Below are 14,980 nucleotides of genomic sequence, written 5' to 3'. Positions count from 1 at the left end.
AAATTGTGAAGAAATAGTCTTGTGTATAACTTAGTTGGAGGGACATTGTATTATATATGCATGAGTCGAATCCACATATTTACCTAGAGGTGAAATTTTAGCCATTAAGTTCTTGACAAATGAAAGTGACAATTAATGTAAATTTCAATGCAATTTACACATGAAGAGTTACTAAAAAGTTAAAAACTGCTATAAACAATAGTAAGTTAATAACAAAAATTAAACATAATAACTAATAATCTAGTGCCCTTTGCATGAACAACAACCAACATGCTCAACTCGAAGGGTCGCGTACCACCAATTGCAACTTGTTATTATCATCATCATTTTCTAATTTACCATTGTTACCACCAAGCGCTGCGTTTTGTTGTTCCTGCTTTCTATATTTAAACACGTAAATCAAACCCGAAACCAAAATTAGAACCGCACCAGCAACTCCGCATGCCAAACTCGCCACCTTCAGCGCATTCCAAACTCGGTCACTACTACCATCGCCGGAGACACTCCTCCACGACGGAGGCGCTGTGTTACTGGAGGTAATGGCCTTCGGCATCGCTACTTCGGAGGAAGACGAAACTGTTGGTGATGAATTGTCACTGTTGAAGAAGGATCTCATCTCCGGCGAAGAATGCGTCCCCGTCGGAGATAGTGTCTGGAAGATGAGGCCGTGATCCGCTGGACGGAGGTCTCTGGCGGAGGAATATCCGGCGAGAGTGAGAATGACGAAGACGGCGAAGACTATGGAAGATTCCGCCATGGAAATTGAGCTTCAGGTTTATGACTTATGAGGTAGAATGGAATACAGTATGAAATAAATATATATAGTAACACTGAGTGTTGATACGGTACCGTTTTGTAATGAGAATGGAAGGACTTTAAGAAATCGAAAGAGAAACTGTGAACATCTGTCGGAGAAAAAATGTTCATATCTTCTATTCTAGCCGCTTTCTCCTTTGTCTTTTACTACTCTTGTTTTTTCTAAAGTTAAAAATGATAAGAATATTTTGACTTTTTTCTCACTCCATGTGACTGCACTGTAGTATTTACATGGATTTAAGCTTCAAAATACTAACAATGTATCCTTGTAACTCTTTTTTTGGGTACAAAACTCTTTGTTAAATTTTATTATCATATTAGAAAAATCACGGGTTAGATTATGGCTCTGTTTGGTAAAAATAGCGGATAGCTTATAAGCTAGTTGATAAGCTAGCTGATAGCTTTTAGCTGATAAGCTAGCTGATAGCTTTTAGCTGATAGCTTATAGCTGATAAGCTAATTAAAGTGTTTGGTAAAAATAGCGGTTGAACTAGCTGATAAATGTAAAATTACATAAAAGGACATTATTAATTCATATAAAATTTATACTACTATAAATTAATATTTAAGATATTTAATAATTTAAATTAATCAATTTAATATATATATTTTATAGATTAATAAATTAATATTTTATTTTTTGGTCAAAATACTTAATTTCTTTTTATTTTAAAAACAAAAAGAAAAATCGAATCCATATGTTGTAGGCGACAAAAATGGGATTTTAGAAAAATCATGTGGAATAAAATACTTCAGATTGAAAAATTATGTGACAAAAAAATGGGATTGAAAATTGTTTCAGCATTAACGTAAAAATATTTCAGATTGTAATAAATTATAAAGGGTAAAAAGGGATTTTAGATAAAATAGCAAGGGCAAAAGTGGAATAAAATACAATAAGCTATAAGCTATAAGCTCAAACGCTACTTGAAGTAGCTTCTGAAAAATAGCTTATAAGCTCGTGGAAATTCGTGAAATAAGCTATAAGCTCGTGGTAAAAGATCGTTACCAAACAGAGCTTTTTTTGTCAAACGAGCTTATAAGTTATAAGCTATAAGCTATAAGCTCATTTGGTGGGCTTACCAAACAGAGCCTATGTTGCTGTACTGCATGGAGATAACTTTATGCTAAATTTATTTGCCATGATTGATGGTTGGTAATTTGGTTATTTTGTTGGTGAAATTGGTATAACTTGAATTAGTTCACATTTCGCGGTTCAATTAACAGCAGTCAAATTTTTGTTTATGATTCAGAATTTTGGTAAGATTCTATTTTTTACACAGTTGGATTTTTTTTTTTTTTTGGACATGCATCTAGGTGGAGTGTATATATGAATATTATAAACATTGGGAATAAATTAAAGTTGAGATTTAAAGTAAAAGCACGACACGTCTTACATCAACTTAAAAGTTTTGTAAAAAAAATAAAATCAACTTAAAAGTATTCAAGTTGTTTAAATTTGCAAGTTTGAAATCTGATATAAAAATTAGAGAAATTATGTTTGAGGTTCTTCTACTATTCTCTTGAATAAGTCTTTTAGGTTATCTTTTTTCATAATAGGTCATTTTTGTTACATTTTATTTGCATTATAAACCTTTAAGTTTAAATTATGTGTACATTTCTTTAAGTTTGACATTTTTTTTTTCAAGACTACTACCATAAAATGTTAATATTACATTTTTTTTTATTGTTCAGGCTACTTTGCAAGCGGATGAAGTTAGTGAAACTGATAGATAAACATTTACTATCAATTAAGTTTTGAGAAATGCTAACAAATGTCCTTAGATGTCGTATTTGATAAGAAGTTTAAACAAGAAACTTTGTCTTAAAAATAGTACATTCAAGACCTCTAAATTTAAAAAATTAACTTTATTTACCTTGAATTTATCATTATTTTCATTTTTAATGTCCGATACTTGTTAGCATGAGTTTTTAGATGTTGCTCTTATGTAGTTCTAAAGAGCTTCAAGAAATGTAAACCGTTTATATGGTTTTATTTACTCTTTTTAAATGATTATTCTGGAGGACAAATTCTCGGAGCACCAAACAAAGATCTTAATTGCCAGATGATATTGGCGTCAATAATTGTACTTTAAAGTGGGACAAAGGACCGACAACACAAACAAAATGTAAGATAAAAGATAGATTGCACACATGATTTTACCAAAATAATTTGGTGTACAACACCGGTTTTAAAAATTTCATAGTAATTATAAAGTTTGACTAGAGTCTAGAACCCAGAAAAAATATAATTTTTGTTTTAGGAGGGAAATTGCAGGCGGAAATATCCAAGATAGTGGCGGGATTTACTCCGATTGCATACATAAGTGCTTTTGACAAAGTTTTTGTATAAGGAAGAGATAGTATAAAAGATAAAGAGTGAAGATTTTTTTTGACAAATGATAGAGTGAAGATATAAGTCGGTCTCTCACATTTTTTCACGACTCATTTTAATACCCGACGAAATATAATATCAAACTAGTTTTCCCCCAATTTAAAAATTACAATGATTAATTTGGTAGTATTATTTTTTGTTGGAGACTAAATTGAACCCCGAGAAAATAATCATAAATCAAATTGAATCTTACTCAAAGATAAAAGAATAAGATTTATTAAAGAAAAAAGGATAAATGGACAAGAGAACAAAAAGAGAAAAGGAAAAAGTAACAAGCAGAAGCCATTTTTTATGAATCCGTTTGGATTAGGCTTATTTTGAGTTTATGTAAATAAATAAGTTTTTTTTTGAAGGAAAATAAGTTTTTATCTATTATTCATAAAAGATAAATTAACATAAAAGTTTATTTTGATAAAACAGTTTATGAAGATTTAATTTTTGTTAGTGAAAATTTATAAATTAACATAAAAGTTTATTTATTTACATAAGCTATTTTTCAAAAGTTCATAAATAAGTCAATCCAAACGAACCTTTAAAAGAATACTACATTATATGCATGGTGCATGGCAAAAGAAAGGGAAAAAAACACCAAAATTGCTAGTTATCGCGAGAATAATTCCACGAAAGTTTCACGAGTTACTTTTTACTTATATCTTCTCCAAACTATACCCCACATCCTCCCCATGTATCCCGGCCAGAGAGGAATTTAATTGGTTAATAATTTGTCTAGATAAATTCGGGATAAAATCTCTCGTGTGATATAGCATTGCTGAAAAAACATACCCTTCAATCGGTTCGGTGGGTGATTTTAAGGCTGATTTTATATTTGAAAAGCCAGATAATATATCATATCTATTCAAAGCAGTTTATATGTCCTCGTGAGCTTAGCTCGTATGGACAATGCATAATATATGCATGGTTCGGGGTTCGAACCCCGGCCACCACCAAAAAAAGCAGTTTATATAATCTTATCTTGTCCATTTGGTTCACGCTTCTCCTCTATTAACACAATAAACACATTTAACACAATAAACACATATTGTATCTGTATCCAACAGTTGATGCAGTGGGAACTTTCGTTGTTTCAGATACGAAAGAATACGTCAGATTAAGATAAAACGTTTTGAAGAATTTTGGAGTTAGAATGAGAAATGCTACAACATTGTCAAAGAAACTTGGATGAATGGTATAGGTGACAGCAGTAACAGACTAAGTGCTTAAAAATTTCCATTAACGGGGACTTAAAAGGTTTGGAGCTGTAACTAGGAAGATTAAAATGTTTAGAGCTATCATTAGCAAGTTATTGCATACGTCATTATCTACCATGCTCCTAACTAAAATAATAATTAGCAAGATTAAAAGTACCATTAACATTAACACAATAAACACATATTGTATCCAATAATAGCATCTGCTTTTGCTGTGTCTATGGACGATGAGGTATTTTTTATTTTTTTTTTAATTCTCAATAAATAAACATCGTCCTCTTTCTGACAGCCACCCTCACCCCGCCTCGTTTTCAAAAGATCTATATATGTATCCCACGAATATCTCGTATACTCGCTTTCCTTTGCTTTTCTATCAATCTCCCAACACCTTCTCAGTGAGTGACCAATTGTAAATTTCTTTGCATGACCAACGAGACTCGATTTTCAACGTCAATCCTCAACCTCTCCACCAAGTGATAAGTTGAAAACACACACCCATATCCCTATCTGATCAAGAATATTTCTCGAGAAGACACCTTTTTAGACGTTCCAACAAATATACTCATACTCGTCTTCATTTCCTTTTTTACAGACTCCTTACCCATACAAGGTTTTTAAGTAGCGCTGCGAACGAGACTATTAAAGAAACGAATAAAGAATGTCAATAAAAATAGCCAAATAGGAGAGAAGAAAGATGGTCACACATAGAACTTAAATGATAAAAATTAAAATAAATAACAAATATACCACAACACTAACTTCATAAGAAATAGAACACCGATTTTAGACTAAGCAATTGAGCTAGTGATTTAAGAGCTCCATCAAAGGATATACAGTAGAAACTCTTTAATTTAATATTCGGTAAATTAATAAACTCTCTAAAATAATAAATTTGTCCGGTCCCGACTTGGGTCAATGTAAAAAATTGAAAAACTCGATAAAATAATAAGATAATAATTTTTCGGGAGATCCCTTTATAATTTTCGGTCCCAAGAAAATCATAAATTAATAATTCATAGAAACTGAACAAAATATATTAAGAATACATTGAACACATTTGTTCCTCTTGTTTACATTTACTGTACTTCAAAAGTCATTATTGATTTCCAATGCATATGAACACAGTAGTTACTAATTTACGTTGAGTCCCAAGGTTCGCTGCAACGTAATTCTAAGAGGCATAGACTAATTTGCCTTTTTGTTTGGTATGTACAGTATAATTACTTAAAAACTCTTTAAATTAATAATTATTAATTTATCGATAAATTAATAACTCTCTAAATTAATAAATTTCTCCGGTCCTGACATTATTAATTTATAGAGTTTTAACTGTATTATTTAAGAGAACCTGAGTTGGATTTTTTGGTGGAACAACTCTAGGCCATATTTTACCTACATTATGGAAGAACTTCCGATTATCAGAGCTCTTTTCTTCTGAGAATCAGATAGCCAACACATATTATATACCTATTCCCTTTTTACACTATTAATGTATAAAAAGTTTGTTACCTTTATCCGTAGAATACCATATTGACTATAAAAACCAATAAGTAATTTATTTTTTTTAATTTAAAAAATAAAATAAAGACATTGTCATTAGACCGACGACTCAACTTTCGGTGACACTCACCAACCTCTCCATTGACTAATAAATTAAAAACCTTTACCTACATATTTATATGAATACGAATACGAACATCGCTCCACAAGATATCTAGCCTAACTTTACCACATCCATCACTCGCACTCACATTCATTTCTTTTTTGACACTTTCCTCTTTCGTACACGGTTTCAATTTCTAAGCGGTTAAGATAACGAGACTATAAACAAATAAGGAATGTCAATAAAAACAACGAACTTCTATAGAGAAAATTTACTCACTTAAACGGAACTCGGTGGTTACCACCGAATCACCTCGTTGACATCATACATCCAGTACACCTGAATCGTCAAATCATTATTTTTTTATTTTTTTGGTGGAAGTCAAATCATTATTTTTAGTAGAAATTAAACAATACAAATAATATTTTATATGAAGTTATCGCGTAAACCATTTCCCTTTATTTTGCTCCTTTCCCCAACATGCATGAACTGATTCTATTTTTAGTGCATAATAATTCAATATTCTATTAGTAATTTTTAAAAATGAAATAAAATTGAGTCAAAATAAAAAATAAAATGAATAAAGTGTTGATCCAATTAAAATGCAGTGTGATTGAAAGGAACCGTCGTTACTCTCCAGTGATAGGATATGAATTGAGCCATATAGCATTTCATTTTTGTATTTTAGCGTATAAAACTAAAACCCTCTTTCTCTCAATTCCTTACTCATACTTCACTCTCTCCGCCTAATCCGTAAACCTTATCTCTTCATTCCTTTCTTCTCAATGGATTCTCAAACCCTATCTTCTTCTTCCCAATTTCACGAACCAATTAACGGTGCCGTTAACGGTCACGGTTCCGATTCCGATGACGGTTTTGTTAGCGGCGAAGAGGAGTCTGAACCTTCCAGGCCAATTCTCGTTAATCCAGACGCCGTCAAATCCACCGTTGTTGAAGAAGAAGAGAGTTTCGATGATGTTTCTCCCAGACCTATTGCGAAAGTGACCGCTGATGATGAAGATGAAGCGGAGGAGGAAGATTTGGAGAAAGGCGGTGATGATAGTGATGAAAATTTTGTTGATGAAGTGAAGGAGGATGAGGTTTTTGTTGAGGCGAATGATGGGAATGAGGTTTTTGTGGAGGCTGATGATAAGGGTTTTGAGGAGGGTGATGGTGGAACCGTTGAAACCAATAATTTGGGTTCTGCGGTTTTGGGTGATGGTGGAACTGTCGAAACTAATAATTTGGATTCTGAGGTTGTGGGATTGGTTTCTGGTGATAATTCGGGGGTTGGTGTTGTTGAGAATGGTGGTGGTGGTGGTGATGGTGATGAGAAGTATACAAGTGGTGGAGATTTTGTTGTTGATACTCTGCAAGTTAATCCTTTGGTGGATGGAGGTGTTGCTGTTGTGGGGAGTGAAGAGGAAGTTAAGGTGTCTGAAATTGAAGAGGTGGTGGCGCCTGCACCTGTTGTGAGCCTTGATAATACTTTTGAACCTATTGAGAAGGTTGGTGGTGAAGGTGTTTTTGATGTGGTTGGTGGTAGTTTTGAATCGTTTGAGAAGGGTGGTGAAGATGTCGTGGATGATGAAGTTGTTGGTGGGGATGCCGAGCCTGTTGGAGTTGATGATGGTGGTGTACGTGAGCAGACGAGTGACATTGCTCCTACTGATAAGGCTGGTGATGTTGTTGATGAAGGTGTTGTTGTAGATGCCGAACCTGGTAAAGTTGATTATGATGTTGCCCATGAGCAAGTGAGAGACATTGTTCCTACTGAGAGGGCTGGTGATGTTGTTGTTGGTGAGGTTGTCGGTGGGGATGCCGAGCCTGATCAGGTTGTTGACATTGGAGTTGATGATGGTGTTGCACGCGAGCAAGCGAGTGACGTTGCTCCTATTGAGAAGGGTGAAGAAAGTTTAGAAGTTGTGAGTCGGAGTTTGGAGGCTGAGGAAGATGAGATAAGCATAGAGGGTCCTGCTGTTGAGGGTGAAATTGAGAACCGTGTTGATGGTGCTGTTGAGGAGAAAATAGAGAGCAATGTTGTTGAGGTGGAAGATGGGAGCAATGTTGATAATGTTGTTGCAGAGGAAACGGAGAGTAATGTTGATCGTGTTGTTGAGGTGGAAGATGAGAGCCATGTTGATAGTGCTGTTGAGGAGGAAGCGGAGAGCAATGTTGATCGTGTTGTTGAGGTGGAAGATGGGAGCCATGTTGATAATGCTGTTGAGGGGGAGGCCGAGAGCAATGTTGATCGTGTTATCGAGGTGGATGATGGCAGCCATGTTGAGGCTGCCGTTGATCATCACGTTGACAGAGAGATTGATGACTCGGTGTCGGATACAAAGGATGAATCAATGATCTTTGGAGGCTCCGATTCTGCTAATAAATACTTGGAGGAATTGGAGAAGCAAATTAGGGCCAGTGAGAGTTCACAGGATGACAGAATTGATGGCCAGATTGTAACTGACTCAGATGAGGAAGTGGAATCTGATGATGAAGGAGATAGCAAGGAGCTCTTTGATACTGCTACTTTGGCTGCTCTCTTAAAAGCAGCATCTGGAGCAGGAGGTGAAGATGGCGGCGGTATCACCATAACTGCTCAAGATGGATCGAGGCTTTTCTCCGTTGAGCGCCCTGCTGGTTTGGGACCATCACTTCAGACAGGTAAACCTGCGGTACGGTCAAACCGTCCCAATCTTTTTGCTCCTTCCATGAGTAGAGCTGGTACCGTTGTTTCTGATACCAATTTGAGCGTAGAAGAGAAGATGAAACTGGAGAAATTGCAGGAAATTAGGATAAAATACCTAAGAATGGTTCAGAGACTAGGTTTTACTACTGAAGAATCAATAGTAGCGCAGGTTTTGTATCGGTTTACACTTGCTGCAGGGAGACAAACTGGTGAAAATTTCAGCCTAGATGCTGCTAAGGAGAGTGCTTCTCGGCTTGAAGCCGAGGGAAGAGGTGATTTTGGATTTTCTATAAATATTTTGGTTCTTGGTAAAACTGGTGTGGGAAAGAGTGCTACGATAAATTCAATTTTTGGTGAAACCAAGACCAGCTTCAGTGCATATGGTCCCGCTACTACTGCTGTGACAGAAATTGTTGGAATGGTTGATGGAGTGAAAGTAAGGGTCATTGACACACCAGGTTTGAAATCTTCTGCATTTGAACAAAGTTACAACAGAAAAGTCTTGTCTTATGTGAAGAAATTGACCAAAAATTCTCCCCCTGATATTGTTCTTTATGTGGATCGCCTCGACCTACAAACTAGAGATATGAATGATTTGCCCATGTTGCGATCAGTTACTAGTGCCCTTGGTCCATCTATATGGCGAAATGTGATAGTCACTCTGACTCATGCTGCCTCTGCTCCTCCAGACGGGCCATCAGGTTCCCCACTAAGTTATGATGTATTTGTTGCTCAAAGAACTCATATTGTTCAACAAACCATTGGTCAGGCTGTCGGTGACCTACGTCTTATGAATCCAAGTTTGATGAATCCAGTTTCTCTTGTTGAAAACCATCCTTCATGTCGGAAAAACAGAGATGGCCAGAAGGTGCTTCCTAACGGTCAAAGTTGGAGACCTCTGTTATTGCTTTTATGTTACTCAATGAAGATTCTCTCAGATGCTGGTAACCTTTCTAAGACTCCGGAAACAGCTGATAACCGCAGGCTGTTTGGTTTCAGAACCCGCTCCCCGCCACTTCCATACTTGCTGTCTTGGTTGTTGCAGTCACGTGCTCACCCCAAGCTGGCTGATCAAGGTGGGATTGACAATGGTGATTCTGATGTTGAAATGGCTGACTTATCTGATTCTGATGAAGAGGAAGGTGAAGATGAATATGACCAGCTCCCACCATTTAAGCCTCTTAAGAAGTCACAGATTGCTAAGCTTAATAGAGAACAGAAAAAGGCATATCTTGAGGAGTATGAGTACCGAGTGAAACTTTTGCAGAAGAAGCAATGGAGAGAGGAGTTGAAAAGGATGAGAGAGATGAAGAAAAGAGGAGGTAAAACTGTTGAAAATGATATTGGCTTTATGGGGGAAGAAGATGAAGAGAATGGAAGTCCAGCTGCTGTGCCTGTACCATTGCCTGATATGGTGTTGCCACCATCCTTTGATAGTGATAATCCAGCCTATAGATACCGTTTCTTGGAACCAACTTCCCAGTTGCTGACAAGGCCAGTCTTGGACACCCATAGTTGGGACCACGACTGTGGTTACGACGGTGTTAACATTGAAAACAGTATGGCCATCATCAACAAATTCCCGGCAGCAGTGACTGTTCAAGTAACAAAAGACAAACAAGATTTCAGCATTCACTTGGATTCATCGGTTGCCGCTAAACATGGAGAAAATGGATCGACCATGGCAGGCTTTGACATTCAGAACATTGGAAAGCAGCTGGCATACATTGTTAGAGGCGAGACCAAATTCAAAAATTTCAAAAGAAATAAAACTGCAGCTGGAGTATCTGTGACATTTTTGGGTGAAAATGTGTCCACCGGTGTCAAACTTGAGGATCAACTAGCACTAGGGAAACGATTGGTATTAGTGGGGAGCACTGGGACCGTGCGGTCTCAAGGTGATTCTGCTTATGGAGCCAATGTTGAAGTGAGGCTTAGAGAGGCAGATTTTCCAATTGGGCAGGATCAGTCTTCATTGAGTTTCTCTCTGGTGCAGTGGAGAGGTGATTTAGCCGTGGGAGCCAATTTCCAGTCACAGATTTCTCTTGGGCGAAGCTATAAGATGGCGGTTCGTGCGGGATTGAACAACAAGCTTAGTGGACAGATCACTGTGAGGACAAGTAGTTCAGACCAACTTCAGATTGCACTTATTGCTATTCTTCCAATTGTCAGGACTCTTTACAAGAACTTCTGGCCTGGTGCTAGTGATAAATACTCCATCTATTGAGTTCTTTTGCATATGCTGCTAGTTAAGGATGTAGACTATGAGGTAATAATGTCGTACTGAATCTTTTTATTAATTTCTTAAATAATTTATTTTTTTTAGTTTCGTCTAGACTATTGAATGTTCTGCTATATTTCATTTTTCACCTGAAAATTGTACTGTAATTGAGATGGAACCGACAAAGAATTTACTCAATTGTTTCTTAGCTTCTATTTGAATAAATGGTAATGTCAGATTATGCCTATTCTGTTATCCCTGATTTCCTTCTCATTTGCTGCTTCAACTTTTGTTTATTGGTTGAATATTATAATATGTTTGAAATGAAGTCTTGGACTACTTTGCTGAGCGATACCTGAATATCAATATGCCAATATTTCCCTTTTTTGTTTATCTCTAGCATGGTATCCAAATTTGTATTCTATAGACAAATAATGTGTGTTTTGCTGGCAGGTTTGAGTGAGGTGGTTTATGCGAATTAGGAAATCATGGCTTTAGCGGCAATTCTTCTTTCTCGTCAAGGTATTGATATCTTAGAAAATAAAATTAAATGGGCTGTGAATTAGGAAACGATGTCTTTAGCAATGCTCAGGTTTTCTGAACTGGATTTAGAGTTGCAAAGAGGTTTTACAGTTCCCAGCAAATCAACTTGAAATTTTGTTTGTTGTTTCACTCAATGACTATTCATAATATTGTATGGTTAAGTTTCTCCCTTGGTTTCAAATATTTATTTTACTCCTAGAATTGTGGAGTTTGATATTATTGATTTTTATTTTTGGAAAAACTTGGGTGGAGTGCCCAAGATACTATCCCATTTGTTTCCCCTAAAATTACCCGGTAGATGGTTTCCTCCCAGTGCACCGCCTCTAGATATGCTTGCAGGAAGTTATTATGTTAGCTATATAATTTTTTTTATAAACCAATGTTAATGTTATTAAGTTAATAGTTATATTATATTCCAAAGTTCGAACTGCAGACCTTTTGCTTAAGATTTCTTCAATATCTCTTAGTTCACTTCTTGAACTACCTACTTTAGACGGTGATGTTATATACTCCCTCCGTCCCTATATCTAACCACTCATTTGACTTTATTTTTGTCCTTAAATCTAAACCCCTTTTCAAATTACTAGATGCATTTATTAATTTTTTCCTAAACATACCCCTAATTAATACTACTAACTTGTTTTGAAATTTAAAAAGTCAAATTTAATACATATACAAACAAAGGACAATATGGTAATATTTACACACAAAATAGACATAATAATTACATTGCCAACTTTTCTTAAGAAATGTGAAAAAAGCAAAGGGTGGTTACATTAAGGGACGGAGGGAGTATTTTGTAGGAGAACAGTAGAAATAGTACCATACGTGTTGTATCCAAGTTTAGTCCATCTCCTAATTCCAACCGGTTGAGTTCGGAATTATTCAACTCCAAAACTATTTCTATCTCGCTTTCACTTATACGTTTTTTCTTATTATGTGTATGTGTGAAATGAACAAAAAAAACTCCCTTATTTTGGGACGAAGGGTTTATATCTTCAGCAATGATAACTGAACACATAAATTTTGACATAATACAGACACCATGGGTAATTTGGACATTTCACATTTAAAATCAGGGGTATTTTTGTAAAAACACCACACTTCATTTTCACCCTCTCTTCTCTGCGTCCTTCTTCCATCCTTTGCTTCATCACCACAACCGCCCTCTCCCACCACCGCCGTCCTTACCATCGTACCCTCCATCCTCATTAGTGACCACCACCATCGTCGTTTTCCCTTCCATTTGTTCGGATTTGGAACTCATGGCGTCGGCAACCTCCTCTTCTCGCTCACGCCGCCGTAGATCTGTTCAGATCATCGCCATCATCCTCATCAGTCACGAACGTCGTCGTTCCTTCGATCCGTCTCGATCTGGAGACGTCACGCCGTCGACGACGATCTCCTCTCTTATGCCTTACACCGTCAGAGATCTGTTTCCTATGGCGATCTTCTGTCTCGCGGCCGACTCTAGTCTTACGGTGGTGGTTCGGTGAGTGGTCGCCGAAGAGAGGTTCAGGGTGAGATAGAGTTGTAACAGAGAAGAGGGAGAGGAGAGAGACTCTGAGTTTCATAAATGGAGAGAGGAAGAGGGAGAGAAAAAAAATAAAAAAAGTGCAAAAATAAGTATAACAATACTGTGTTGTTTTTGTGTTAAACTTTTTGTGTCCCTTTATCATTTCTGTTATATCTTTTTGAAGAGAAGTTATTTGGACAACTAAAAAGTTGTTGGGGACACCTTATAGAAATACAATTATGTGATTTTTTTTGTTGATTTCTCTTCCTCTGTCACATCGACAATTGTTTTAACTGTATTTATATACAATTGTTCATACAATTATCGGAGTTGTAATGTTCAAATAACACTAAAATAATTGTACTTTTAAAGTGCTCGAGTCCCGTGGTATTGGCAGAGTAGTAGAGTTTTTTTTTTAAAGAATAGGAATAGTTTTTTTTTTTGTGATGGCCGGGATTTGAACCCCGGACCTTGCATATATAATGCATTGTCCTTTCCAGTTGATCTCAGCTAATGAGGACAATAAGAATAGAGTTTGTTTAGCGTGTATTTGATTTAAATTAAAAATGAGTTGAACATAAATAAATTCTACCAGAAAAACATAATCATGGCAAAGTCAATTTCATACCTTTTTAATCAATTTTGACATCCAAAAAGTGAAACCATACATACACTTAACTATCAATTATATTCAACTACCCTCGTGATAACTCTTTTTCAATATAATTATGTCTGTTGTTCGAATCATTAAATTGGAATGGAGATTTTCTGTTTCTATTTTCTCTGCTGTGTTACTTATTTTATACCAATAAAAGGTTCGACTGTAATCTAGAGATACCGATAAAAACTACAGTTGAGCCTCTTTTTTTCTTTTCAAAATTAGTAAAACTGCTTGAAATGAATTTTGGTAAAGCATACTTGGTGGTTTTTAGGATTTATTTTTGGCAGCATTTTTATGGCCATACATGATTGCTTTGTTATTCTTCCCCCTAACATCACCGTAATTATGGTGGTGTTTTTACTTTTAATCGCTTGTGAAGTACTACCTCCGTTCCAATTTAACTGACACAATTTTGTTTTTCACACATATTAAGAAAAATGTATAAATAAAGGGGAAAGTGGAATATATTGTATTGGGAATGATAAAAGTAGTATTATTTAGTGTTATATTGTATTGGGAATGATGAAAGTTGTATTGAAAATTGAAATGAGTCAGTTATTTTGGGACACTTTTTTTTAGAAAATGGATCAGTTATTCCGGGACGGAGGGAGTAAGGAATTGTCTTGGTTTGAATTAAACAGATAAGTATAACCAACGAGGTCCTAGGAAGGAATGTTTGGTGACAAACTTTTTCTCATTTATCAGTTGTTTCTCTATTTTCTGTCTCATCGATTTTGATGGCAGACAACCATCAGTCTGTTATCTGTCTTTCTTTCCAGACAGGTAATGAGATGTGAACACTTTGGGTTTTGTAATTATTTCGATCATTATTATAACAAAAAAAAAACACTCCATTTGATTAAAGAAATGAAATTCATTTATTCATTCTCCTTCAAGACCAACCCAGCATACTAACTTTGCCAAGGTGTTTGTTAGCAGTTTCGTTCTCCACCAAAGCAAATGGTTCTGCGAGTCTTTCTCATATAATCTTAATCCAAATTATCTTCACCAACGAGATCATCGTACTAACAACAAAAGCTCACATTATTAACAATTAGACCATATTTCATCGACAGCTTGAAAAATTACAAAATGGATTATCACTTTTCAATTGCTCTCTCCTTCTCCCTACTTCTAAATTATGTGTATATCCTTTTTTTGATCTTCTCTCTAAAATATAGACAAAGATACACTCAAATATCAGAAAGATGGAGAATGAGAGGATCCAGATCAGACATAAATAACTATTTTGATATTTTTATTGTTTCCGATATTTGCGCGTGCCTCTACGCACGAGCCGGATTAGTCGTCCATCTTTGGTGGGTCGG

The 14,980-nt window shown here is 35.8% G+C and overlaps 2 protein-coding genes across 2 annotated transcripts; one reads left to right on the top strand and one right to left on the bottom strand.

The window, feature by feature from the left end:
* Positions 1-78: 78 nt before the first annotated feature.
* Positions 79-913, bottom strand: LOC146933473 (uncharacterized). The gene has a single exon (XM_085705249.1). It carries the CDS (start codon positions 755-757, stop codon positions 275-277), a length of 483 nt encoding a protein of 160 aa, XP_085561375.1. The 5' UTR covers positions 758-913; the 3' UTR covers positions 79-274.
* A 5,833-nt stretch (positions 914-6,746) lies between these two features.
* TOC159 (translocon at the outer envelope membrane of chloroplasts 159) lies at positions 6,747-11,676 on the top strand. The gene is made up of 2 exons (XM_085705243.1): positions 6,747-10,980; positions 11,386-11,676. The coding sequence occupies exon 1, from the start codon at positions 6,808-6,810 to the stop codon at positions 10,936-10,938; it is 4,131 nt and encodes a 1,376-aa protein (XP_085561369.1). The 5' UTR covers positions 6,747-6,807; the 3' UTR covers positions 10,939-10,980; positions 11,386-11,676.
* The last annotated feature ends 3,304 nt before the right edge of the window (positions 11,677-14,980 follow it).

Source organism: Medicago sativa, chromosome 4 (genome assembly GCF_051527215.1).
Source record: "Medicago sativa cultivar Bolivia chromosome 4, Bolivia_mono, whole genome shotgun sequence".
NCBI lineage: Eukaryota > Viridiplantae > Streptophyta > Magnoliopsida > Fabales > Fabaceae > Medicago > Medicago sativa.
This window is presented reverse-complemented; position numbering and strand designations above follow the sequence as displayed.

Excerpts from the sequence above, each read along its gene's own strand:
- LOC146933473 (XM_085705249.1), bottom strand. The coding sequence starts at position 757 with ATGGCGGAATCTTCCATAGTCTTCGCCGTCTTCGTCATTCTCACTCTC.
- TOC159 (XM_085705243.1), top strand. The coding sequence starts at position 6,808 with ATGGATTCTCAAACCCTATCTTCTTCTTCCCAATTTCACGAACCAATT.